The 27,814-nt window shown below is 46.6% G+C and overlaps 1 protein-coding gene across 1 annotated transcript; it reads right to left on the bottom strand.

Moving 5' to 3' along the window:
• Window positions 1–682: 682 nt before the first annotated feature.
• Window positions 683–27,764, bottom strand: SRD5A1 (steroid 5 alpha-reductase 1). The gene is made up of 5 exons (XM_079917299.1): window positions 27,275–27,764; window positions 14,556–14,722; window positions 11,204–11,305; window positions 9,359–9,509; window positions 683–2,604 (listed from the first exon to the last, which is right to left on the bottom strand). Exons 1-5 carry the CDS (start codon window positions 27,553–27,555, stop codon window positions 2,538–2,540), a joined length of 768 nt encoding a protein of 255 aa, XP_079773425.1. The 5' UTR covers window positions 27,556–27,764; the 3' UTR covers window positions 683–2,537.
• Window positions 27,765–27,814: the final 50 nt, after the last annotated feature.

Here is a 27,814-nt window from a genome sequence, read left to right as displayed (position 1 = left end):
CTTCAAATACTGCAAAATAAGAACTACTTATTGAGAATGGTATGACCGTAAAGCTAGAGAACCTAAGAATAACAGCAACAAAAGGTGGGAATTCATAAAATAATCTTAGTAGCATGGCTGGATGTGACAAATATACAAACCTCAATAGGTTTGATTTATCCTGGTTATAAAATGTATTTGGGGACATATTCTCATTCACATATATCTAAAAATAACCTTAAGCTGGGACGAAGTGAGAGAGTGGCATGGACATATATACACTACCAAAAGCTAGTGGGAAGCAGCCGCATAGCACAGGGAGATCAGCTCGGTGCTTTGTGACCACCTGAGGGGTGGGATAGGGAGGGTGGGAGGGAGGGAGATGCAAGAGGGAGGGGCTATGGGGATATATGTACACATATAGCTGATTCACTTTGCTATATAGCAGAAACTAACACAACATTGTAAAGCAATTATACTCCAATAAAGATGTTAAAAAAATGAAATAAATAAAAATATCCTTAGCAGAAATGCACAAGATTTATACGAAGAATGTCACACAGCTCTACTGAGAGATAGAAGAGAATATTTAGCACTATGAAATATTAATATGGGTGGGAAAGAGATTTCAGGGCTGTCTGAACTTCTAGCGTGAAGAATTGTCCACACAGAAGGGTAACAAAACAACCGAACTTTTACCAGTAATTTTATTAATCTCCTTAATTATTATAACTAACACAATAACAAACTGTCATAATCTGCTAGTTACAGTTTTTAGCAAAGGGAAGACAGGCAGACAACATAGAACAAGATTTCGTCCTGTCAATCATCCACCCAGCACATGACAGTGAAGTAGCAACCATTCATCAAATCCCCACTTAACCCAAACTTTTGGTCACTCAAATAAAAAAGAAGCACCAACAGAATTAAAAGTCACAGTGAGCATCTCTAGCTCTCAGACAAGCATCTTTCTGGCCAGGTACACCTTCCAGAACCCAGGGGCCCAGATCCATCAAGACTTGCTCAGATTTCTGAGTTTTCTGGAGGAGATCCTAAATATTTATTGTTTTATGGTTTCAAGTAATTATTCAGTCAGAAAAAGGGCCAGAGTTATTTGATCATAACATTTCCCCACAAAAGCATTCCATTTTTAGTTAAAAATGAAGCACAGACACATCAGGAAAAGTTTTCCGTGTCATTCTAAAACCCTAAGGGACTCTAAAAACCACTAACACCAAGAACACAGTTTCTACATGAAACCTCACGGGGAGGGAGCCCCTGGTTGGGAAGGTGAGCCAGGAGAAGGGGGGAGGGAGCTGATGGGGTGCCCAGGGGCCCCGGGGTGCAGGGGGCAGGAGGGCCTGCTCCCTGCCCAAAGGTGGCAGTCGGTCGGAGAACATACAGGACGCAACGTCAGGCACGTCCCGGAGGCCTCTGCCACCCAGCATCGTTAGAGATCGTTAAGTGAACACGGACTCTCTCCACTTACACCTTGCTCGGTTCCCACCCCTGCAAATGCGGGAGCAATAGAGGTAGTGCTGTCCCAGGTGAGGAGGGGTCCGTACCATGTGTTCATTGGATTTTCACAGAGCGGGCAAGAGACTCAGTAGGTAGCCTTCCAGTGGGGAGATTTCTTTCACATATCTGGCAATAAGTAGTACATTTTATTACTGTCATTCATCTCCGTGGAGGTTTTGAGTGCATCTAAAATAAGAAATTCTGCTTCAAATTATAGTTTTGCAATATTGAGAGGTATTTAAAAAGAAAAAGTGCCTTTAAAAAATGTTAATTCTACCTAGAAGGAGGAAGAAAAATCATCCCAAGCCAGAGACTCCTAATGGCTCATGGCGAGTGACCCGAGATGGGAAGGCTGCCCCGCAGCACCTTCGTGCTCCCAGCTGAGGGCCTCCAGGAAGTAAGTCCCTTTCGTGGGGGACACAGCAGCTTGCTCCTTAGGAATGCCCCCAGTGCCCTGTCCTGCCAGTGAAGCCACCTGGTGGTCCAGGCTGGAGCAGGTGCCAGAGGCCTTTTGCATCGGCCTCCGCTGGGCCTCTCCTCTCTACGCCCAGCTTCTCTGCCTGCCCAACACCCAACAGTGAGAGGCTGTGGTGGGTGTACTCTGTGGGGACCCGGGCCTCTCCGACCTAGGGGGATGAGAGGGACATGAAGACAGAACACACCTCCATAGGGGGAGGGGACAACATCACCTTTGACCTTAAACCCATTGCTGTAGGGAGTTGTGCAAGGGGTAGAGAATGTTTTGGTCCAAAGAGGCAGACAAATGAGAGGAGGGTCAAGCTGCAATTAGAGTTCCAGATCCGTGACCCGGTATGCAGCGTCATACTTCCAGCTGCCATTTCAGTTTGATTAGACTGTTATTAGGTAGCTTACACATTGGCTACTGTTATTAGCTATTTACTCATTTACACAATCCTAGAGCAAATCTTGAAAAAGGTGAAGTAGCAGAAACATTACACAGACACACATTCATTTATATCATCCTGAGAGAAACATGATCGAAAAGCTTCAAGTTGAAGGTAACCCCATTGACAACGAACTTAAAACAAAAATGGAATCATAATTTTTCTGAATTTGGGATAGTCTTCAAATTTCTCATGGTACCACCTGAAATAAGACAAAAAAATACATTAAAAATTAATTTTCTCACTGAAACATTTAACAGTTGCTAACAAAACGGACAATATTTCTCATCATAAAGGGATACTGAGCTTTTTAAAAGTAGTAATAAAAATTCTGGCATCTCAGACACATAGCTTGACCTTGTCTGTATCATGAATGAACATATCAGATGGTACAGCACGATTCACGAAGATGTGACTCATATAATTCACCTTTATATTGGCAGGGAAAACTACAGGCATGTGATAAACACACAGATCAGGATACTGGGGCGCCATCTTTGCAGATCTTGGGAAGCAGGCTGACTGGGGGAGGGGAGAGGAACCGAGTAGCTGTATCCTGAGTATCTCTTAGTTACCCCAAGAGTTTTCTCCAGTTCCCAGAAGAGAACTACTGCTCCAGACCCAGGGTCTGTGGCAGGGGCACGCAGCTAAATGCCAGGTGACTCTCAAACAAACCTAGGAACACGTGACACGGGTCGTTCATAATTCGGCCCTGCACTCAAACAGGTATTTTCAGTTTTGATATAAATTAAATCAACAAAGGCACACTCATTCGTTGTGGGGTAATAGCCCGTTGGGAAGGGTGGCAGCTAAGTGGGTGGAGTAAAAGATTAAAAATAATTTGACAAAATGGAGAAATAGGCAGAAAAAGCCTTTCCATAAGTACAAAAGAGTGCTAAACAGACTAAAAACAACGATGAAAAATAATTAGCTATTGTAGAGAACAAACGTATGGACACCAAGGGGGGGGGAAATGGCGGGGGCGTGGGGGTGGGATGAATTGGGAGGTTGGGATCGACATATACACACTAATATGTATAAAATGGATAACTAATAAGAACCTGCTGTATAAATAAATAAATAAAATTAAATTAAAAAAAAATTAGCTAATTTGTTAAGACGGCAGAAACGTATGAAAACAACAACCTGAAAGTGAGTCAACAAAATCCTGTCGATTTTAGATCAACTAAACACTGTCATCCACAACTACAGAATTACAACATAGCAGATGCCATGGTGCTCTCATGCGCTGTTCTGTATTCCCCAAAAGACACAGGATGAGAAACACCCACAGAAGCTGGTCACTGGGCCTCAGATCAAGCAGCACCTCCCCTGACATGAGGCCACAGTAACAACGGACTTTTCCAGATCAGTGATGTGTGTGGAGACAAGCAGGGCTACGGGCAGCAGAGGTGCCAAGAATGTGTACAGTCCACATATTTACTCATGTCAGCCTGTGCTATGGTCTGAATGTGACCCTTGCAAAAGTCATGTGAAGGACCTAACGCCCGAGGCAATGATAGTATTAGGAGGTGAGGCCTCTGGGAGGCAAAGAGGTCATGAAGGTGGAGCCTCAAGGATGGAATTAGTGCCTTGATTAAAGAGGCCCCCCGGCTCTTTCTGTCCTTGAGGTTACAGCGAGAAAGCAACCCAGAAGAGGGCCTTTCCCGGAACTGCCAGTACTGGCACCCATATCTCCAATTTCCAACCTCCAGAACTCTGAGAAATAATCGTTTGTTGTTTTGTTTTTTTCTTTTTTCCGGCACGCGGGCCTCTCACTGTTGTGGCCTCTCCCGTTGCGGAGCACAGGCTCCGGATGCGCAGGCTCAGCGGCCATGGCTCACGGGCCCAGCTGCTCCGCGGCATGTGGGATCCTCCGGGACCGGGGCACGAACCCATGTCCCCTGCATCGGCAGGCGGACTCTCAAGCACTGCGCCACCAGGGAAGCCCTCGTTTGTTGTTTATAAGGCCCTGGGTTATGGCATGTTTGTGACAGCAGCCTGAACAGACTAAGACAGTCCGCTCGGGATCCAGGACACAGACCAGGCAGCCAGTTCCGAAGAGCCTCCCATGGGGCAGCAGTGTGGACAGCATGCTAGGAGAGCAGGAGGCAAGCCCCTGTCCTGAAACTGCCCGGGGACCTGGGACACCGGCCTCAGATGGGCAAGAGTGAAGGCCGCGGCCCAAAGACAGCAAGAACAGGACAGGCGCTCCCGCCCACGCCCTCGGGACGGCTCCAGGCGCTGTGCAGCCACCCAGGAAACTTCTCATTTGTTTGAACACTGAGACCACAAACCCACCTCAAGAAAACATACTTTAAAGGACTTCCCCGGTGGTCCAGTGGTTAGGACTCTGTGCTTCCACTGCAGGGGGCATGGGTTTGATCCCTGGTCAGGGAACTAATAAGATCCCACATGCCACGCAGCCAAAAAGGAAAAAGTACTTTAAGTATATGCGTATGTATAGATAATTTTAAAAGGACAAGCGGCATATTTCTATTACTTTTCTCATTCATTTTGCTACCCTTAGAACCAAAGTTTATGTGACACTGACCAGGGCTGGATACCAATTTTTTGTCTTGATTTTATTACTGTGGAGACTGAACTAACATCTCATTGCCTTTCTGTTGAATGCAAAATAATCCCTAACCGTTTGTGTGTTTCGGGCTCAGAAACAGCTTTGTGTTTGTGAACACGGGGACGGGCCACTGACCGCTGAGTAAACACTTTCCGAGCGTTCACATATCACGGTTATGCACCCACGTCTCATGAAACAGGCTGTGACAAGATGGCAGCATGTCGTATTCACATGGGTCTTTTAAAAAAAAAAATAATTGTGTCATCAACGAGTGTCTTGAAGACTCATTGTGTTCATTTTTAAAAATGACATTAAAGTTAACAGATAAGCATGCAACAGAGTCTGCCCTCAAAGACTGTGCTTGAGGCCGGCCCCAACCTCCAGTGCCCGGGTGTGAATGAGCACACGTCTGAGTTCATTCTCACACACCTGTGAAATCAGGTGCAGCCACACCCTGGCCCCATCCAACAAGCATGGCTGCTGGAGGCTGGCAGGGAAGAAAACGGTGAGAAAACGTGCCCGCCTTAACCATTCCTTGAAATGTGGCCCTCGAACCTGAATATCTGGTAGCTACTCGGAACAGGTGACCCTAAGTTTCTGATCTACAGATCTAATTATCAATATAACAATCATTTATGGATTTAAACACTTCACATCTAGCTGTTACAGAAAGAAGTTCATTGTAATAAAGTACGGCTTTAGGAACATTGTCAGTAAGTCAAATATAGTGCAAGGACTAGTCCCAGGGATTGTTTCCTTTGGAAGCAATTTATCTGATGGTTTCATTAGTTGGGTTGACTGGATTTAAAAAAAAAAAAAAAAAAAAACAAAGATAGGCTTAATTTTGTCCTCAGCTTGTAAATCTAACATTTCTGAACATACTTCCCCTAAACCGAATTAATTGTTCAGCAATTAAAATTGCTTTCACACTGACATCAATTTAAACAGCAAATGAACGAAAAAGAGCCCTTTCAACCCGTGAATCTGCAAAGAACACCTTTGGGTTTTCTTTACAGAGACTTTCATTTGGAAAATAGGATTATTTTCTATTTCTATCTGTGTCACACTGCAGCACTGAGAGGGATTTTCCTGTGCCCTGTTTTCATTTGAGAAAACATCTTTACAACTGACCTAGTGTGCTCTTGTTCAATCTTCCTCTGTTCCACTTTCTTAAAATGTCAGGACTATCTCTTTTGCTTTTATTATTAGACACCAATCAATATTCACTTTTTAATATCTAATATAACAAATGGACAGGAATAGCATCTCCCCCATGGCCATGAGAAGGTGGTCTTAGGCCCCTGCACTGGGCTGTGTGGGGTAGGTGCTGGTGCTGAGGTGGGGGAGGAGGGGGAGGGGAAGAGGGAGGGGAAGAAGGGGGAGGGAGAGAGGGAAGGGGGAGGGAAGGAGAGAGGAAGGGGAGAAGAAAGGGGGAGGGGAGGGAAGGGGGAGGGAAGGAAAGGGGAAGGGGAGAAGAAAGGGGGAGGGGGAGGGAAGGGGGAGGGGAGGAAAGGGGAAAGGGAGAAGGGGAAGGGGAGGGAAGGAGAGGGGGAGGGGAGAAGGGAGGGGGAGGGGAGGGAAGGGGAGGGAAGAAAAGGGGAAGGGGAGAAGAAAGGGGGAGGGGGAGGGAAGGAGAGGGGAGGGGAGAAGGGAGGGGGAGGGAAGGAGAGGGGAGGGGAGAAGGGAGGGGGAGGGAGATGGGGACACAAAGGGGAGGGGGAGGGGAAGGAAGAGGAGAAGGAGAGGAAGGTGGAGGAGGGGGAGGGGAAGGGATGCGGGGTGGGGGTGGGGAAGATAGTTTGCAGTTGTTGTCACTGCTGTTACATGAACCTAGTTTTGCTTTATTCATTTTCTAGGACGTTGTTAGATACTTTTATTCTAAAGTGATAATAACATATTATTTCAGCCAGGCCTGCTGAGAGTATGAATCTTTCTGGTTCTGAGAAAAGTGTTTCATAGGCATGAGATCTGGGGAAATCATCTAGCAGAGGAGAAAACTGAGGACCTCAGACTCACTGCCTTTGCTTACAGCCCCATGGACTGTAAATCCTGGAAGGGCTGGTGTGCTGGTTTCTCAGGGCTGCTATAACGAAGAGCCACAAACCCGGGGCTTGAAACAACGGCATTTATGCCGGGCGGCCAGAAGCCTGCAGTCCGGGTGTGGTAGGGCCACTGCTCTCTCCCAGGCTCCAAGGGAGGGTCTTTCTGAAACAGGAGCGAAAGAGGCAGGGCACAACCTTTGAAAGAATGACACAGCCCGAGGACGTGACATAAACGGATTAGAACCAAATGGGTCCAAGATGGCGGACAAGTCGACTTTTTCCACTAGACCTTGAGCCTCGGTATCAGCAAGCTCACGTTAGCACGCTAAATGACACACCCGCAGGTGCCATGATAGTTCCAGGACAGGCCATAACGATCAAAAAGTGGGCAGTAGCCCAATTCCTGGAAATCCCCGCCCCTTCCTGAAACAACTGGAACACTCCTCCCCCTCATTAGCCTATGAAATTACCCGCTCCCATACCCTGGTGCCTCTCTCACCTTCTGAGATGGCCCACACTCTGTCTGTGGAGTGTGTTTCTCTCTACATAAATCCACTTCTTACCCATCACTTTGTCTCTCACTGAATTCTTTCTGCGATGAGACATCAAGAATCTGAGCTTCATTTAAGTCCTGAAACCCGGTGTGTGATCTCAGTTGGAAGACTGGGTTTTGGCCCGGTTCGAGTCCCGGCCGGCGTGGGTTTAAGTCCCAGTCTGAGGTGTACGGTTTCACTTCCAGCCTTTCCCAGCTTCCGGCAGCCTCTGGGGCTCCTCGGTTTGTGGCTGCATCACTGCCACACTCTTGGCCCTCAGCTTCCCTCTGTGTCTGTCTGCACGCAGCCGTCGCTTCTTTTGCGTGCATGTCTGTGTCCAAGCGTCTCCTCTTCGTAAGGACACCAGTCCTACTTTACTAGGGCCTGACTCCAGGGTGACCTCATCTGAACTAAGCCCGTCTACACGGACTCTGTTCCTGGGGTTAGGACTCAATCCAACCCTAGACGGCGAATCATTCCTGAACGTTTGTGCGTCTGAGCCACTTCTTACGCTGTAACCCCTTTCCTGAGCCCTCGCTGGTATGGGCTTCCTTCCCACCCCTGTCTTCACAGCAGCTCCGGGATACACACGGGACCTGGCTTTGTGGCCCTGCTCCCCTCACTGGCAGGAGCGAAGCTCAACAACTCACCAGCGCAGGGGGTACTTCAAAGAACAGAGGTGCTGCTCTCAGGATCTCAATAACTCTCACGCTTTTGCTGTAATGTCTTCAACTATTAGCTAAACAGATATTTTTAGCTCTTCCTTACTACCTCCGATAATAATCCTCTGTGTCTTCAAATACATGGTGAGCCTGGGAAATAAACCCAGGACTTCTGACTCTAAGAAGTCTGTGTTTCCCACTGCACCGAGATATCATCTATTCTTCTGCTGGCCTTCCAGCTCTGTCCTGTTCCCCAAAGAGATGGCAAAGTCCGTGAAGCAGGACAATGATATACATTTTTGGATGCCTCTGTGTCAGCAGCCCTGGAGGTCAGGATGGAATGTTTCCGAGTGCATGAAGCCAGGGAAGCAGAGCAGCGTCCCCTCGAGCTCAGAGGACACGAGCTGTCCATGTGGGCACTGGGGAACGAGCCGCGCCAAACTTCCAGCATTGCTGCGGCATCAGGGGACTGTCCCGGTGCTCAGATGGTCTGCGAGCTCTCCAGTCTCAGCGAGACTGACTTCCACCCTGTCTGAGCCTGAGCCTCAGTTTCCCCACCTGTTAGATGGGGAAGATGCCCTCCAAGCTCACTTCAGCTTTAACATACTTTGTTTTCTATACTGTTGGTCAAATGGATCACAGACCCTTTTGGGGATCTGATAAAGGCCTCACACTCTGGAAAACAATGTGACCTCGAGGTGTGGTATCCCAGGAGTCCATCAGGGACCCTGCACAGTGGGATGCCCTTGTGGGAAGGGGCTCTGCCAGGGCCAGACACTGATGCTTCCAACTGCAGCCGCCCGAGGGCCTGCTGCCCGGTCAGTGTCCCCTGTTATCATTGGCGAGTCCACGTCAGACCCTGAATCCCCCTGCCTGACATTCAACTTGACCACCGAGTCCAGCAGCAGACATTCAAAGAGGCTCAGAGCAGGGTGGAGCAAATGATGTGGCTGACGCGTACCTGACGATTACAGCTGGGCTATACTTCAGACATTTGCGTGGTTCCATGCTCGTTTAGCTAAAGCCTGGTTTAAACTGGGATTTGGCAAATTGATACGAACATTTCAAAAATCTAACCTGCAGATTGCTCTACCAAGGTCGGAGGACAAATTAGAAATGCTAAAAGCATTTTCAAACGTACTGGTGATGCTGCTGAGCCCTGGTGAGCAGGACACAGAAGGTGAACACGGCAAAAGCCCAGCCTTGGATGGACCAGCTGGCGAGGGCGAAGCCACACCACTCGACGACCTCTCCGAAGTAGTTGGCCGCAGTGATGTATTCAAACAAGCCCCCTAGAAGAAAACAGAGACCCAGCAGTGCGTTTACTATGAAACAGTGCCTAATGAAATCCTGACTTAAGAGATACCAGTGGATATGTCCTCGGAGAACACACAAATCAACTCTGGGGAAATACAACCTTGACAGAATTTTCATCAATGAGACACATCTAACATGACCGGTTTTACTATTTCATATCACAACTTCTGGTAGGAAGTACATGCCTGTATCCATACCTGTTTGTCGGACTATAAAATGCTACGGTTCTAACACACTTCAATATATCACCTCCCTGGTTAATGACTCAAGCTGACAAAACTTAAACAAGGATGGGGAACACAGACTAACAGTAATGAACCAACTTGATAAAATGGACCTAAGGGACCCCTACACAAAGAGCTGGAGAAAATACAGATTTTCAAGGACAGACTCATTCATTCACTCCTCACATCTTCACAGATGCATCAAGTCTACATGACAGGCCAGACCTTTCTCGAAGCACGTGGGGTGCTGTGTGGACCAGACCCCTCCCCCAACATCTGGGCCATTACACCCCAGGGAGGGGGGGGGCACCCAAGGGGCAGAGCAGGGCGCGGGGGCCTGGAAGTCATCGGGCCGGAGAGCAGAGCTGCACACTCCAAGGGGAACCCCAGGGCCACAGTTTAAGTCATTTGAGCTTGACAGGGTTTTTGGTCATTTGTTCTGCTGTTGTTCCTGTATGGTTTCCAGGAAGGTAAGCTGAAGGATTCCAAACTAAGTGCTGCTGTGTGCTTCTCACTTTCACTCTAGTTGTAGTCTTACCTACTGATATTTAAAGAAAATTTTCAGAAGCTCTGTTGGTTTCCAGCTTGTATCTATGTTGTCCTTTTAAGAGTATATTGCTCCTTTGCTCATAATTTCAATCCCTTTTTTATTTTTTATATATTTAAGTATTCACTTTACAACTGGTGTCTATGAACTCTAAGATCTGAGCTCGCTCACGTTCATGAAGCTCTTGTTCACGGTGCCCTTTTCCTCATGGGCCCTGCAACTTTTGACTGCGGCCCTTATTCTGTGGCGTGTGGTCTGCTGGGCTCTCGGAGGCCTGAGTTGAAGGCAGGTTCCCTGGGGATCTGGGCTTGCGTTGGCCACAGGCATGAGCGCACCGCCCCCAGGAATACATGGATCCTAATTCACAGCTGGACGTTTTTCAGACCAGGCGAGTGGCACGAATTTGGGCCACAAAACCAGCATGAGGGTCAGCCAGTGGTTAAAACAGGATGCACTCTGGACTCTAGCACTCACTTAGATTTTGCCCTCTGATGATTACTTGCTTTCTTGATACCACACTGACGCATTTAAATTTTTCACCCAACATTTTAAATTGTTTTCGGAGGGAGGGTCAATCGAGCTATCGATTCTATTCTGTGGCTAGAAATGAGGTATCCGACACCCCTTGTAGACCACAAATTCCTACTAATCTCTCTTTCCAAACACAGATATAACTAGAGCTTCCTTTTTGCTTAATAAGCGTCCAGTTAGTCAGAATTGCTTCTTCATCATTTTAACAAAACAGTCATCAGTCACTGTTACGAACAATAATGGTGACTCACACTGAAAACCTGCAGCTAAAACATACTGCACTTTAGTTACGAGATCTGGCAAAACTAAAACAGCAAAGCATCATTCAGTAAGATTTTAGAATAAATTCCCCATCTTCGGTACATACCCCTTGGTATTTTATATCCAGTCTCCCCTGGTTTCCTGAGGTTCCTCAGGACATGGTCTGAATGGATGTTTATCAGCAGACCTAACAACCACAAGACAAAACCTAAAGAAAATGAGATATAAAGAAAATAAAATATTCAAGAGTATTACGGTTAATAAACTACACAGTTTACAAACCCAAGCCTGAATGAAGGGTATTATTGGTATAACACATTAGCCATGACGGATAGCAAAAATCATTGTATATAATAAATACTGTGCTTTATTTAGGAAGATGACTTAGAAGCACTGCTCTAGGCCTGCTAGATAGGGCTTTGCTTTTCTAATAATACTATTAAATTATCTAAACTATTTAAGATAGCTTGACCGGATGGCCACAATCTATGTTTGTAGGATGACTGGTATGATCAGAAATTTGGCTTATGACTAAGGCACAAGGCTCTTTTCTAGGAAGAGGTATTACCATTGTCAGTGGGTCAGCCCACAATGTTTATTTGTCCTCTCAAACACTGTCTGAAGCACGATGCCCCCTCTGGCCCCTCTGTTTCGCAGAAGAGGAGACGGGAAATCCCAGCGCGTGCCTTACCATGACTGGTTGCATTCAGGCCCCTTGAGGGGCGGTGCGGAGGAGCTAACCTCTGGTCCTCTTCTCTTCTTTCTCCATAACCTCATTTGAACAATTTAACGCACATCCACGGCCTCCCCCACCCGACTTCCTGCTTATTCATCAGTCGGTGTTCCTGGGTCTGTTCGTCCACCTCATCTCCCCCAACTAAATCTTCAACTGCCAGCCGCCCAGCTCTGCGTAGATATTCCACAGCATCTGAACATTTTCTCTCCAGTTCTCCAAAGCCTTCAGAGGTTTCTCATCACTTAAAGGAGACTTATCAGTATCATACCAATTAATTCCAACAAGAAAAGGCAAGATGTCAAAATAGTGCTTGATAAAAGGAATAACTTGATTTCATAAAAAGAGTTAATTTGATTATTCTGAGATACTTAAAACAATGTGAAAGGTAGATGGTGCTTAATGGTGGCATTCAATTCAATTTCAAGGGAACGTACACTTGGAGTAACATTATTAGTTACCCCCGTGGCATTAAATAGTTTTCCACAGTTAGAACAGGGACATGTGAATCATATTCAGGTCTACAGTAAGACCTGCAAGATTTCTTCCTATTGATTTCACTAGACAGCTTCCTTTCTAAACAGTTTGTACCAAATTGTCTCATATGTTTTGTAAGTCACTTATTGGATCCATCAATTTAGGGCTGACTCGCTACCTTGTTTGAATTTCAGCATGTCCCTTCTAGGTGATTTGGCCCCCAATGTGATGCTCCAGAAAGCATCACGTTCTCAAAATTCCATGCTTCCTTTATTTGTCTTCTAAGAGACAAGCTCCCTCTATTGCCTAGATTCGTAGGAAAACTAATATTTGTGCTTATCTGAACTAAACATTTAATTCCATGGTTAGGGATCTTAAAATCTCTGTATAAATTCTTTTAGCTTAACCACACTTACTTCTCTGGGAAACTTTTTGTTAGGATTCTATTACTATTGATACTTGCTTAACCTTTTCATAATAACTATTGTAAGTATAATTAATTATGTGATTTCCAAAATTATTCATGTAATTACAAAATCTATAAACTTTATGAAATGAATATGAAAAAAGTAACCCAGTTTGTTTCTCAGTTGGCATATTTCCTCATTTTCAATTACTTCTGTTCAATCATAGAGAAGTCAAGAAGTCTGTATACAATTTATTGATGTCTTAAATTTTAGACCAATTTCAAAGGCACCTGCAGGTAACATGGTCTATCTATAGAGCTCCTTTAAATGACACTGAAATTCACAGACCAAAGAATTCTTTTGTTTTGTTGTTCATCAAAAGTTCAAACAATTCATCATAAACACGATTCCCATGAGAATCTCAAATAAACATTTAAAACCTTTATCTTTTAGTTTAAAAAACAATCCCCTTTCTCTGTCCCTCATTGCCTTTTGTGGGCCAGTGTGATGAGCTGGTTTAAACCACCACTCTGCTGTTACTCGATTTAGATCTGGGGCCAGCTGCTTAACCATATGACCTTTCTTTCTCCTGTGAAAAGGACCTAACTTTTGCCCTTTTCTGAACCTCGGACAGGCAGAAGCATGGGTACAGCTCCTGGCAGATGGCCAAGCCTGTTCTGTCTCCTTCTGAGAGTTGGGGCAGAAGAAAATCAGACAGTCAGGGAGCAGATAAATCAAGATGATATTTGGGGGCAGGGTGCAAACGAAACAATTTAGTCTGGTGTTTCATGGAGGCACAGACTTGTGGAGCTAGAAAAGGCTCTTGAAAATTTTCGCATTCGTCCCCCCTCTGACAGATGAGGAAGCAGATCCCTTGTTGTCACAGTTCTCAGGTTCGATGAGGACTCTGCCCTGGGAGCAAAATTTTAATTCACAGAAAAAAATATAACCGAGAAATGTGAAACTGCTTCGTCAACAACAAAGTACTACTCAAATGTTCGTTTTCTCTATTATGACAAATTCATACACATGGAGAAAAAGCCAGATGAAACGTAAGATCACTTTATGTACTTTAGGGTGAAGGGCTCTGGGGCAGTTTGAGAATTTGATGGACCAACTGCAGATTCTTAGCATGCTACCTTGGGGGTAAGCTATACCTGAATGTGCTAGAATGTCTAAATGTTAGGAGGGTAAACATATAGAAGAAACTTCCTTACAAACAAGAGCTCCCAAATTACGTAGTTTTAACATCCTTGCAAATATTTTTGATGGCTAATGTTCTATCATCATTTTTGTTCAGAACTTGTAAGGTTATACTTAGAACTTGAAAATGTACATTACATTCATTGATAAAAATTTAAAAAAAATTCAAAAACCTCACAAACCTCAAAGTTTAAAGTCAGTATAACCATAAAAGTCTAATTACCTTGTTGGAAGATGACCCAGTCTGACTTTCTCTCGCTTTCCGGAAGAAAGCGTGGCAGGTTTAACCCTGTCTTAGATTACACAGTCAACTAGTGCCCAAATGAGCTCACTCTCCGTCCACTGCTCACTCTGCTGGAACCGGTTGCTATTTTTAGGCTCACCTTAAGAACAGGTATTTGTGCTTTCAGTGCTTGAGTGGGCAAGGGTGATGGGCACCTGCGTCATCTCCTGCTACTGATGCGGTGCTGGGACAGCCTGACCGTCCCTCCCGCCAGTGCTTGGGCCCCTGCTAGGTCATGGACCTACGCAGACTCTCTGTTCTCTCAAGAAGTGTGCACTTTCTCACTGGACACTACTGGAAGGTGAGCACCGAAGTTATGATTAGGAGGATGGAGGGCATCACTAAGGACACTCACCTGTTAGAAATCGGGGGTCAGTGAGCCAGTTGTCAGCATACACCGCATACTGGCTCAAGTATCTGCTCTGCAAGTAGCCATTATAGGTGCAGAACATGAATGCCAGGATAAAGGTGTACAATGGCATGGGCTTTCCTCCTCGGATCAAAAATGGGAAAATCAAGGCCCTTCGGAAAAAAGAAACATACATATATATATATATATTTTTTTTTTTTTTTTTAAGAAAAGCAACAACGATAAAGAATCTAATTTCTGCAATTCTACTTTAAGTGTCTTGGGTTTTTAATCCTGCTTTTTGTACAAAAGTCATTCTTAGTAATACTTGCCCAGAGTACCACATCTGTTAAAAGCAGCATTTCTAGTTAAAGAATTAACCGTGTTTCAATAATGGACACCACTGTGCACAAACTCAGGATTCCAACTGTACAGAATGCGAAACAGACACACTGAATGAGAGAGACTGAAGGCTTCAAGAGACTCTCAAAATTCCCACCATCCTAGAACCAGTAACTCGTTCTAGTCTGAGCACTACGCGTTGGGGACCACCATCACGTTGTCCATCACCATCACAGTGGCTCTCATTCCCTGAGTGTCCATCACAGCAAGGCCTCCCAGCTACCTGCACAGGAGATAGCGTTACGCACATTTGACAGAGGACAAGATTAAGACTCAGAGTGGTTAAGTAATCTGCTCAAGGCCACAGGGCTAGAGAGTGGCTGAGTTTCCGTGTAAACCTGGGCAATTTGACATCACGTTCTTTGGTTATATCATGCTGGTGTAGGGGCACATTACTAAAAATTTAAAGAGGGAAAATACAAGGACAAGAAACGTGAAATGTATGAAGAAAACAGGATGCAAAATTTTATTCTGTGTTTGAATTTTCTCGTTAGAATCAGTGTGTAATACATTTAAAAAAGGGGCATCACTATGTAACCTACAGCACTTAAGAGGATAATAAGAAACTATTTTCAACAGCTTTATGTCAATACATTTGACGTGGATGAAATAGACAAAATTCTTAAAAGACAAAGGTGACCAAAACTGACCCAAGAAGAAAGTGACAACTTGAATCCCTCTGTCAGTGAAAGGAATTGTTGTACACCAGTTCTGTACCCAGATTGTGGCCATGACTACACAACTTAATCCAATCACCAAAATTGATCAAACTATAGACTTAAAACGAGTGAATTTTATTTATGTAAATTATAGCTTAAAACAAGGAAAAATGTAAACACTTATTGTTTCCATTTTGGCCATCTACTCTAGAGTAAAAACATAATTGATTGTTAATAGTAATAGTAATAGCATGAGAATAGTACTATAATGTTGGCTATACATCCTCAAGGGATTCTCTCCCCAACAGTCTCACTCAGCATCTTGGGAGAACTTTCACACGAATCACAAGCAGCCCTCAAGGTTCTCATCTTGTTCACGACACGTCCCCCAAAGAAGACCTTATTCAAATTCAGGGCAAAGCATCCATTTGGTTATGACATCATCAGTGAAGTAGAGATTTACCTGGAAACTATAGTGTCGACAAGCCCCTCAAAATGAACAGGGAATCTCAACCATTTCTCTCTGCCTCGGGAAAACACGGTTCCTATCTGGCAGACAGTTGGTACAGTGGGCTGGCACTGGGGATGCAGGTTCACTGCGAACACTCACACTGCAAGATCAGGACTTGGTCTTGATTGGGGGTAAGTGTGCGCGTCTTGGACCGGCAGAGGCTCCCTTAAAAACAGGAAGGGATTCTGACGTGTTGTGATTGGGCACTGTTGTCAAGGTGCCTTTCTGCCTCTCCCTGTTTCTCAGCCCGGGTAGGGGCCCTTGTGTGAAACCCAGAGAAAACGATAGATGGCAGAATACAAAATGGTTCTCACCCTGTCCCTGAGTTCCCAGACTTCAGAAGTACCAGGAGTGAGCAGCCTCATTTCCACAGTCAGCACAGGGGATTCTCTAGCCGTGGGAAAGTAGAAAGGGGACAGTATGGTGAGAAAGTTAGGAAAAATCTCCTCGGGGAGTTATGGTCTCAGGGAAATTTCCAGGAGGCAAATTGCAGGACTGAACTGAGAAAGTGTTAGAATTCCAAGTTTGGAGAAACACGGAAAAAAAAGAAGAGAGACCAGGATATAAGACTTGTGGTAGACGCAGGGGTTGGACTTGGTTTAGAAAGATGCCTGTTAAAATGTAGAATGCTCCGTTCCTGAAAGACTGGGACTGTTGACCTGAATGGAACATGCCGAGTTCAACACAGGCTAATAGAAACGCAGGGTCAGAGAGTGGAGGGAAAAACAGTAAGCTTGGAATAGGAAAAACAGGTACTAAAAAATGGTGGGAGGCAACCTTCTAGGCTAGATGTCACAAATTTCTAGATTATAGATGTATAAAGTGTTGTAGAAGCAACTCTGAGGAAACATTCTGCAAAGGTGGTAGACGTTTCTGTACAGCAAACTTTTGATGGATTTCTCCCAATCCGGTTTCAAGTTCAGGGCTGAATTCTGAACTGGCAAACATTGGCTGGCACACTGTAAAGGTGAAACCCAAACCTCTCTTTTGTTTTGCCTTCACAAATGTTCCTCATCTGTCACTAATGTTCTATGCCTGTGATATCAAAACGTGAGTCTGGATCAGGTGTCAGCAAACACAGCCCCTGGGACAAATCCTGTCCACCACCACTGTTTTTTACAGTCTGTGAGCTACGAATGCTTTTTACATTTTTAAATATTGGGGATAGGGGAATCAAAAGAATATTTCATGACGTGTGAAAATTATATGAAATTCAAATCTCAGTGTCCATAAATGAAGCAGTACTGGAACGTGAGCATGGTCCTCTGTTTACACGTTGTCTGCGCAGAGTTCAGTAGCTGTGGCAGAAACTGTACGTGACCATCTTATCGCCTTGCACTGCTGCTTGGTGTGCTCGCTGCCCATCACCGTGATGCAGTGACCTGAGTACCAAGCACAGCACTGGGCTGTGTGTGACCAGTGCATACCCATCCTGTCAGAACAAGAAAAGTTGACGGCCTCTTCGTGCTTTGAAGGTACAGTGGAGTGTGGGCTATTTTGTTACTGCATCAGACGGCAAAGCATTCTTTGGGATGCAATGCCACTATAGCTGTGCCAGGAGAATATAACAGAGGTCCCCACTACCAGGCTGAGCCGTCATCACAATGTCCCCAACTCCCAGGAAAGCAACGATCAAAAAAATCAGAGAGTTTAAAACCGCACCCCATGACAGAATTTCTTTACAAAAGAAATGAAAATGAGGCTACGGACCCCCAGGAAGCTACCAAGCAGTTCATTTTGTTAGCCAAACAAGGAAAACCATATGCCAATGGTGAGGCAATTAATTGCAGCAGCCAAAGAACCATGTCCAGGGAATATAAACTTGTACATTATTATTAGCCTTTTGGGGAGAACAGCACTTGAGGAGTTAGGATACCAGGAGTGACGTCTATAGTTAAAAAGCGAGGCAGGGGGCTTCCCTGGTGGCACAGTGGTTGAGAGTCCGCCTGCCGATGCAGGGGACGCGGGTTCGTGCCCCGGTCCGGGAAGATCCCACATGCCGTGGAGCGGCTGGGCCCGTGAGCCATGGCCGCTGAGCCTGCGCGTCCGGAGCCTGTGCTCCGCAACGGGAGAGGCTGCAACAGTGAGAGGCCCGCGTACCGAAAAAAAAAAAAAAAAGCAAGGCAGAAGATGCAGCATGTGAGCATCCTTGGCTCTTGGTGTGTCCACGGAACTGGATGCTATCGCTCAGCTGTTCATTCTAGGGTTCAGTGCCGAGGCTGGAGCGACTGCAGGCTCAGGCTCTCTAAACAGTCTGCGTGGAACAGCTAAAGGTGAGGATACTTCCAAAGAGGTTGAGGAAACACTAGTTCAGTACAGCCTAAAGGGGAATCAGCTAGGATGTTATTACTCATGGTGGTAAAAATGTGTGGGACAGACACACAGATAAATTACAAATTTACAAAGCTTGTGAAAATGTAAGGTGTTTAAAGCTATCTCCTATACCATCAGGTACTCGGCAAAACAAACAAAATCTATTGTGTGTGACTGAATCAACAGTGTCAACAGTGCATGTGACATTCCCTCCATGGACCTGACCACTATTTAGAGCTCAAGACAAATTTTCTCATTGAGAAAAATTGCTCTCAACCACTACTATTGAGTTTTTTTTTAAAGTAATTAATTTATTTTTGGCTGCGTTGGGTCTTTGTTGCTGCACGTGGGCTTCTCCTTGCGGTGGCTTCTCTTATTGTGGAGCACGGGCTCTAGGCGTGTGGGCTTCAGTAGTTGTGGCTCGTGGGCTCTACAGTGCAGGCTCAGTAGTTGTAGCGCAGGGGCTTAGCTGCTCCGTGGCACATAGGATCCTCCCGGACCAGGGCTCGAACCCGTGTCCCCTGCATTGGCAGGCAGATTCTTAACCACTGTGCCACCGGGGAAGCCCACTATTACTGAGTTTTAAAGGGTTTGGAAATTAGCTTTTGCTGCAGGTTCAATTCACCTTCTTAGTGAATCCACCTAAAACTGTAGGACAAAAATCACTCAGGTGCAAAATTTACACTGTGTTAGTTATTTCAATGACAACTGACACTGTTTGAATCACAAGTCATGTCAGACTGCTCTATATATTAATACTTTCCGTGCTGTTAAAATTAAAAGCAGCAGCAAGATCTACTTTCTCACATCAATGTGCAGTGGACAATTTCCAAGCCCAGACTAGTTCTAGCAGTGCTTCTCGAACTTTGGTTTCCATACTTCAAAATCCACTTAGCTGTGTAATCGAGGAGCTGCCACCTGATATTCAATCGCAAGATATTAATCTACAATGTCATGACCCACTAAAAGGCAGATATCAAGAGAGGAGAATGCAATAGAATTTCATGGGACTTCCTTGGTGACTCAGTGGTTAAGAATCCGCCTGCCAATGCAGGGGACACGGGTTCGAGCCCTGGTCCGGGAAGATTCCACATGCCGTGGAGCAATTAAGCCCGTGCGCCACAACTACTGAGCCTGCGCTCTAGAGCCTGCGAGCCACGACTACTGAGCCTGCACGCTAGAGTCTGCGTGCCACAACTACTGAAGCCCACATGCCTAGAGCCTGTGCTCCACAACAAGAGAAGCCACCGCAATGAGAAGCCCGTGCACCGCAACGAAGAGTAGCCCCCACTCGCCGCAACTAGAGAAAGCCCGCGCGCAGCAACGAAGACCCAACGCAGCCATAAATAAATAAATACATTTATAGAATAAAGTTTAAAAAAATTTCACAAAAGGCTTTCAAGCCAGGGTTGTGTTAAATTGCAATCATAAACGTGTGGACTGATACGAATATTTGGCAGGGCATACATGCGCGAAAGGACATTTTCAAAGATAAAATGTCATCGCGGTAAGAGGTAGACACAAGAGATTTTCATAAGAAGGTGCCCTAACCCTGATGTCCAATTAAGTTGCATGTTATTCCTCAACATTACTAAGGTATCATATTTCAAATTTTGTCAATACAACTTTTGTGAAATCTTTTCTCTTTTGTTATAAATTCCTACACCATGTACCTTATTTTGTTCTTTGGCCCAGAAAGCTTAACATATGCACTATCTGGCCCTTTCCCCAAAAGTTCACAGCTCTTGGTCTAGATTAAAACAGGAGATCTAACCTAGAACCATCACTTTGATTTTCTTAGAAAACACTCCTGCCTGTGGCCCCAGCATTTGGGCTTCGGGCAGCCGCTGCATCCCGGGGCTCACTGTGGCTTAGTGGCTGGCAGGGACTGCGCACCTGTGTCCTGTTACCTGACCAGGCAGGAGAGGTGCGCTGACTTTTGCTCCTATGCATGCCCTGGGGGGAACTTGGGGAAGACAGTCATAAAGAACCTGGGGAGAGGATTTACCTCTCTTTGGTCTCATGTGAATGTCAGTAAAGGGGCAAGGACTGGAAACAGGGCCTTATAATGGTTGACACAGGCCTCTTCCGTTGCTCTCTGCTCTCTGCCCTTGGAGGGGACAGCAGTGACCCTGATGTCCACAGGCCTGGCCATAAAAACCATCGAAGTCAGAACAAGCTATGCTGAGCAATGCCACCTATGCCTGCAGACCTCTAGAACTGCCTCTGAGGACATGCCGGCCAGGGTCTTCAGGGGCCAGATGTCCAAATGCAACATGCCTTCCAGAGGGGAGTGCTCTGCCCCCTCTTGGCATCTTTTCGATTATTTTTCTCTTTTTGGGTTATTCCCTTTAGCTTTACATCTTTTCCTCGGAAATCCAGGCAGCTGTTGTCAGCAGTGTTTTCCTTTGACTTGGGCCATTTAGGAACCAGAATGGGACCAAGGAGTGGTGGCTTCTGGGCTTGGCTTTCATCTGAGCCTTCATCCAGACTTTGGAGGGGCAAGAGCAGCTCAGGGATTGCCGTGGACCCAGCCGCCTATCAGGGCGAAGGATCCAGGCTCAGACAGTAAGGAAGGCAGGCACACCTGCTGGATGGACACAGCACCAGTCATGCGCCAGGGTCTGGGACCCAGGCCACCTTGGTTACAACAGACACTCGTCTTCAAAAGCTCTTCTCAGACACTGCCTCACCCTCACACTCACCTATGGGAAATGAATACCACCCCTCTTTAAAATAACGGCATTAAGTCAGAGGTTGAAAATTCCTTAAAATAGAAATAATCTTTTGAGAAACTATGAAGCACTTGGACTTAAAAGTATTTTATTTAGGGCTTCCCTGGTGGCGCAGTGGTTGAGAGTCCGCCTGCCGATACAGCGGATACGGGTTCGTGCCCCGGTCCGGGAAGATCCCACATGCCGCGGAGCGGCTGGGCCCGTGAGCCATGTCCGCTGAGCCTGCGCGTCTGGAGCCTGTGCTCCGCAACGGGAGAGGCCACAACAGTGAGAGGCCTGCGTATCACAAATAAATAAATAAATAAATAAAGCCACAAATTCCACTTATTAAAAAAAAAAAGTATTTTATTTAGGTGCTGGGTTATAAAGCCATTTCCTCTTCTGGATACACAGTAGCCAGGTCCCAAGGAGCTAGGAAGGAATTCTTTTTCCTACATCATCAGAAGCAGATATGGGATTGAATTTGACACTTTGTTCTTCATTGTGTTAGTTTCCTTATTTTATTTTCTTTCTGTTCCATGCGGGGCCTCTCACTGCGTGGCCTCTCCTGTTGCGGAGCACAGGCTCCGGACGCGCAGGCTCAGCGGCCATGGCTCACGGGCCCAGCCGCTCCGTGGCACGTGGAATCTTCCCGGACCGGGGCACAAACCCGCGTCCCCTACATCGGCAGGCGGACTCTCAACCACTGCGCCAACAGGGAAGCCCAATCATCAAATTGTTTTTAATTACCCAGGGAAACTTACAAAAGTTTGTGTTTGTAGGACCATCAGGAACGCAGGGAATGTTTGACGACTGGATGAACCAAAAGCCCTGAGATGCCGGAAACTCCGCGGGGCTTTGATGCTCAGGGCAGTCTGCCACCTGTTTACTTTTTGGGTGAGTTTCCATGCTTAGAAAGCATAAAGGTGCTTTTCGTAGTTCCTGATAAAAATGTTCCCAATAATTCCTAATCCTATACAACATACTTTTTTTTTTAAAAAAATACTTTCAGAACTGTTACTATTTACCCTATTTAATAGATCAGGACCCAGAGGCTCAGAGGAATACGGTGCCCTGGGTGATGGAGAGAGACAGTAGGCTAGGAAGAGGCAGGCTCCGAGGCAATGACCCAGGTGTGCCATCCAACACATCGCAAGGTGGTGGCGAGAAGCAGGACCAAGCAGGGCTGGCTCTGTCTGTTCACTCTGTGGCACATTGGTCTTTAAAAGTCATCCTTAGTAAGTATTTCTACTAGGCCAGTATAATACTTATGTTAAGTGACAAAAGTGGGATATAAGGTTTTATGCATGTTTATACGTGTTATCTTTACTGCTTAGAAAAAAAAGTGATCAAAAACTTATTAAAGACAGTGAAGGAGATGGGAAAGAGATATGCCAAAATATCGTCAGTGTTATCTCTGGGTGATGGAACTATAGGTGGTTTTTATCTTCTTCCTTCAATTCCTCCACATTTTCTAAGTTTTGTACAGGAGCATGTACCTCAGTTGTAGGTTCTTTTGCATGCAATATGCACACATGTATTTTAAGTCCTGGAACCTAATACATTCAGAACAGACCTGATGAGTGAGAGGGAGAAATTTGATTTCTTGGGCTGAAGACTTGCAATTGCTTACTGGAAAAGGCTCAGAGAGAATCAGGCAAAATTAATAAAGCAAACCAAAAATTTTTCCTTAAATTTTTTCCTGAATTTTAAGGAAACAAGAAAGTATCCTATTAGCACCCATGAAGGAAAATGGATTACGGAAAAGAACAAAGTCCCCAGAGCTAGCCCGCATTTCTACTCTCACTGCAAAGTAGCGCCCAGAGACCCAAGCTTCTCATCCTCCCAAGCAGCTCTCATGTGGTTTCTTGAACCATTCAAGCCAGTAGGGTTAATGCCTACACAAAACCCAAGTTAACTGGCAAATAACCACTGCGCCCATCTGCTGGAAAGACTCAAGTGAAAGCATTCCTTTCAAAGGTCAACATGCCGGCAACCATGTGGAATGACAATTCTCTAATGGTTGAAAGTTAAGATTTCAATTTTTGGGCTCCCAGACACAAGCTCCATGACTGCTTAATTTGCATAGTGAAGTATAAGAATTCTCTCTTCAAATGTTTTCCCAATAAACTGCAATAACAACACTGCAGTTTTCTTGCAACGAGAAATAACGCAATCACTCAGCAAATGATTTGACTCTGGAAATGGAAGCAGTTGGACATCATCTCCTAGGACAGCCTATAATGTCGCCCACCCAAGTTTGGGAACACTAAGTAACCAACTTGGTGATCTGGCAGTAATTTAGGTAATGGTAGATTTAACCATTTTTAAATGTTTAAAACTGAGAGTGGTTGTTGATTTTAATATTTGACTGTATTACTTTTTTCTCAACAATTTGACATCGTTGAAATCTACAGCACTTCCTACATTTGGATCAGTTCCCTTTGCTTTTCTTTCCCTGGAGTGATTAAACTGCAGTAAAGCTACATACTTAAATAAGCACTTTGCTCTTTCAAGGCAAGGTCACAGACACAATTAATACTTTACTTTCTGTCATTCTATACTTTGACATAAAAGTTTTCCTCTTCTCAAGTTATTTGAATCCACAAGGCAAGGGCCAAGGATGTGGTGTGCCCTTCACCCTCTCCAGTCCTCTGCTGTGTTTTAATGTTATACATGCTTTATGACACAGTTAAAAGAGAGGCTGGGCCAGGCTCTGCCCAGACCATTAACAGGCCCCAGCTGGAGGAACGATGAACCTGAAGTAGGTGAGGGGCTTTGAGGCATTGCCGTCAAGGATGACCACAGAATCAAGATCCCACAAGGTCACAGGTCTGGTTGAGCACAGACCTTGGGGTGGGTGTTTGAAAGTCTGCACACTTGGGAGGTGGGTGTTTGGCACCCTTCCTCTGTGGCCTCAGGGTGACTGGGGCCCCAGCGGTAAATAAACAGCTCAGCGCTCAAGTGGGATTTTGGTTTATAACTACTGTTAGACAGAGGAGCTGTTAAGAAATAATCAGTGACTGACTCACTCACTCACTGCTGAAGGGAAAGGGAAAATCTGTGACACAGGTACCCAGGGTTCGGGTCATATCGAATCCCTGCTTGGCTGGACAGAAAGCAGCAGAACACGAGGTGGGATGGGGTTGAGGCAGCCAAACCTGGGCTTCTGACAAAGGCAGAGCAGCTCTGAGTTGACTTGAGAACAGGCAACTGCCCATTTCCGGCATACACTTGCCTCAGGTGAGCAGGCGAGAGGTCGGATACGCTCCACACACACGAAACCAAGGGCGGTGTAAGAAGATGCGGTGGTGCCCTTGGGAACTCAGAAGCCCGTGACCAACAGGAGGTGACCTCAGTGCAGACAGGATGCAAAGGCCACAGGCCGCTGGCGGGACAGCCATGTGGTTTGCCATAGATTAAAAAATCCTTCCTACGGGGACTTCCCTGGTGGTCCAGTGGTTAAGACTCCACGCTTCCACTGCAGGGGGCATGGGTGCGATCCCTGTCAGGGAACTAAGATCCCACATGTCACACAGTGCGGCCAAAAAGTCAAAATAAAAAAAAGTTACTACAGACATCCTTCACCGTCCTTGGGGGAGCTGGTCAGGGCCCTGGTGTGTTCTGTCCCACAGTTGTCCCCTCTTGCCCTCCTAGGCAGGCCTTCCCTCCCATCCCTGGCTCTTGTGCCCCAAAGATCCTGTTGATTCTCCAGAGTCTGTCCTGTATTCATTGACTCAAGAGAACATCTCAACCCTGTACGCCCAACGGTGAGTAGAATGCCAAATACGTCAAACAATCCGTAGTCAGTGTGTGCCGAATGAAGAGCTAGAAACACACAGGCAAACACTCCTTCTCACAGACCGTGGGAAGCCTCCTTCTGGCTTCAGTCCTCAAGAGGCTCAAGCTCCCCTAGGCGGGGCCCCGCCTCCCTCCCGGGTCAGCCCACGTCTTAGCACAAGGGCCTCGGCACACGTCTGCCAAGTTCTGGAAGTTGCTGCCCACTCGGTCTCATGTCTCCCAAGCATGTCCCATGGTTTGTGTTTCTCCCGCCACTAGCCTGACTCGGGCTTGGATTCACCCGTCTGCCTTCTCACTGTCTTGTCTGGCCTACAGAGCCCTGACAAATGAGGGGCTGAAGAAACAGCTTCTGGGTCAAGGAGTTCAGTGGTTTGGAACAAGCGCTCAATGTGGTTTGCACTTCCGTTCTCGTCCAAGAGCTCACCGACTTAGGTCAAATGACCGTTTAATAAATTAGTTGCTTGGGTAGAATGGAAGATGTTTATCTTTTCTATTTGGAAAAACTTAAATGCCCCCAAACCACATGGGCTATGTGTATAGTAACATGAACGACTTGGGGAAAAAAAAATAGCCCAGCAGTTTAAAAAACTACACGTGACCCGTCCAATCCTTTGGAGCAGAGTTTTTGAAACCACTGGTCTAGAAACCGAGGAGGGGAGCAGGGTGTTAGTCCCGGCAATCGCTCATCCAACAAGCTTGGATAAAACACCTGAACTCTGGGGCTCTGTGGCCTCATCTGTATGAAAGGATCTATTCCAGTTCTATCTGTAGAAGCGACTTCGGCCCTCTGGGAGGCCGCATCCAGTCTCCCACTAGAGTGAGCCCCGATGCAATTACACATGACACCTTACATCAAAAAGCTTCAACTCCAGGCTTTCAGACAAAGCTCTGTAAAGTGCTCCCTTCACATCTTTCCAATGCCTTCAATGTCTTCAGATTTTTTTCTTGGCACTGGAAGCTGGCTGCAGCGTGCACAAATGTCACGCAGAGTGTGTATGCGGATACGCCCATTTGCATGGTGATATCAAGTGGTGTTATTTGTCACCATTGAGCATTCAGATTTCCCAGAACCTCACAAGCATTTTATGGAATGCCTTTAGTATCTAATATGCATGCCAGTCCCACTGGTGGGTAGCTGGTACCATGGCTATACCAGTTTCATTGATGGGGCAATCTGCTGCAGAGCAGCTTAATAACTTACCTCACCAGTCACCAGTGATGCGGTTGAGATAACACCTAGCAGTCTGACTCGAGAGCTTGCTTTTAGTTGTGACAGAAACAGACAGACACAGGTTCTGGCATATTTATGGAGAAATGTATGTAGTCATGAGAATTCTATTGATATGCAAATTGCAGTAATGCTCAATCACATTACAGAACCTCCATGAGTCTGGTAACAACTTTGCTTACTGGAATTCTCTAGGAGTGTCAGAAACAGGGCACCCAGAAAGCCTTGTGGAACGCGGACTCTGCCCACTTCCCGTGCCTGCTTAAAAGCAGGTGGGGACACAGCTGTGCCAGGGGCTCAAGAGAGGCTTAGAGACACCCACACTTCTTTCCCGTCCCACTTTATGAAGCGGGCGTAGTGGGGTGAGACCCACGATCACAGAGGTCAAGTAACCTGCCCACGTTCACAGAGCAGGTGAGCCCAGGTCTCTCACATGCAGGGAACGCCCTTTTTAACTTGGCAGCCTTTTGAAGTCTGAATACACATTTTCAAATTCTGATTTTAAACTTTTGTCCAGCCATTTGGTTTAGCGGTGTAAAAGCCAAAACCTAAGAGCTGGAGAAAGTCCCAACTTATTACTAGACCTGAACAGTTCGACACAGCCATTGAGCATTCTTCACAAAAACGAAACACTTGGAAGTCAGTGTAAAGACCTCATGTGTGTTTAAGGTTATTTCTTGGAAAGCCACTTCCACAGTCGCGGGGGCCCTTGCATAATGTGGAGGTGAAAGTCTCTGAGCGTGATCCATTCAAGCCCATACAGTCCATGCATCGTAAAGGGCAAGTCACAAGGAGTTTGAGGAAACCAGGCTCCCAAGTTGCAGGTGCCCATTTGGCTGGAGGAAAAGAGCTCCTCCACCCACAGCAAAGAGCCCAAAGTGGAACTAGAAAAGTAGAAAGAGGATGCTGGGAGAAGAAGCAGAGGCGCAAGGAGAGGGCGCCAGGCCCTGATGCACAGGTGGAGGGAGCCAGCCTGGGGTGGCAGGGAGGGGACAGGGCACCAGGGGTGGCAGAGAGAGGGCAGCGCACCAGGGGTGGCAGGGAGAAGGGAGCGCACCAGGGGTGGCAGGGAGAGGCACGGGGCCGCCCGCCCTCACCTTTGCGCGTAGTGGACGAGGAACATGGTCAGGAGGATGCAGTTGGGCCAGCGGTTGAGACGCTCGGCGGGCGCGCAGGCGCACGCGAGGAGCGGCACCGCCAGCGAGGGCAGCTCCTGCACCGCCCAAGCGGCCCGCGCCGGCAGCCGAAATGCGGAGCGCGGCGACGCGTAGCGCCCGTAGGGCGAGCCCACCAGCTTCAGCAGCACGTAGCACAGGAAGCCCAGGGCGCACTCCAGGTAGGCGAGTGCGTCCAGCAGGAACCGCTCGGCCAGCTCCATTGTGGGGGACAGCAGGCGTGCTCCATGGCCCGGCAGCCGCGACGCGCCACATATAGGGCGGCGGCGGGGGCGGCGGGAGGCGCGGTTACCTGAGGTCGGGGCCCGCTGTCAAAATCCGGGGCCGCGATCCACGCCGCCCTGGCGGCCAGGAAGCAGTGGGTACGCTGACTCCGCCTGTTTCACCAGTACAAGGGGCGCGCCGCGGACTGGGCGGGAGGCGGGTCTGCCACCCGCCCCGCCCACAAGTTAGAGCCACGCC

This window comes from Stenella coeruleoalba (genome assembly GCF_951394435.1).
Source record: "Stenella coeruleoalba genome assembly, chromosome: 3".
In the NCBI taxonomy this organism is placed as follows: Eukaryota; Metazoa; Chordata; class Mammalia; order Artiodactyla; family Delphinidae; genus Stenella; species Stenella coeruleoalba.
This window is presented reverse-complemented; position numbering and strand designations above follow the sequence as displayed.

Coding starts and splice junctions, on each gene's coding strand:
- SRD5A1 (XM_079917299.1), bottom strand. CDS start 27,555: ATGGAGCTGGCCGAGCGGTTCCTGCTGGACGCACTCGCCTACCTGGAG. Junction 11,306..14,555: donor TGACCCCCGATTTCTAACAG/GTGAGTGTCCTT, acceptor CATTTTCTTTAG/GTTTTGTCTTGTGGTTGTTA. Junction 2,605..9,358: donor AGGGCTCAGCAGCATCACCA/GTACGTTTGAAA, acceptor GTCTTATTTCAG/GTGGTACCATGAGAAATTTG.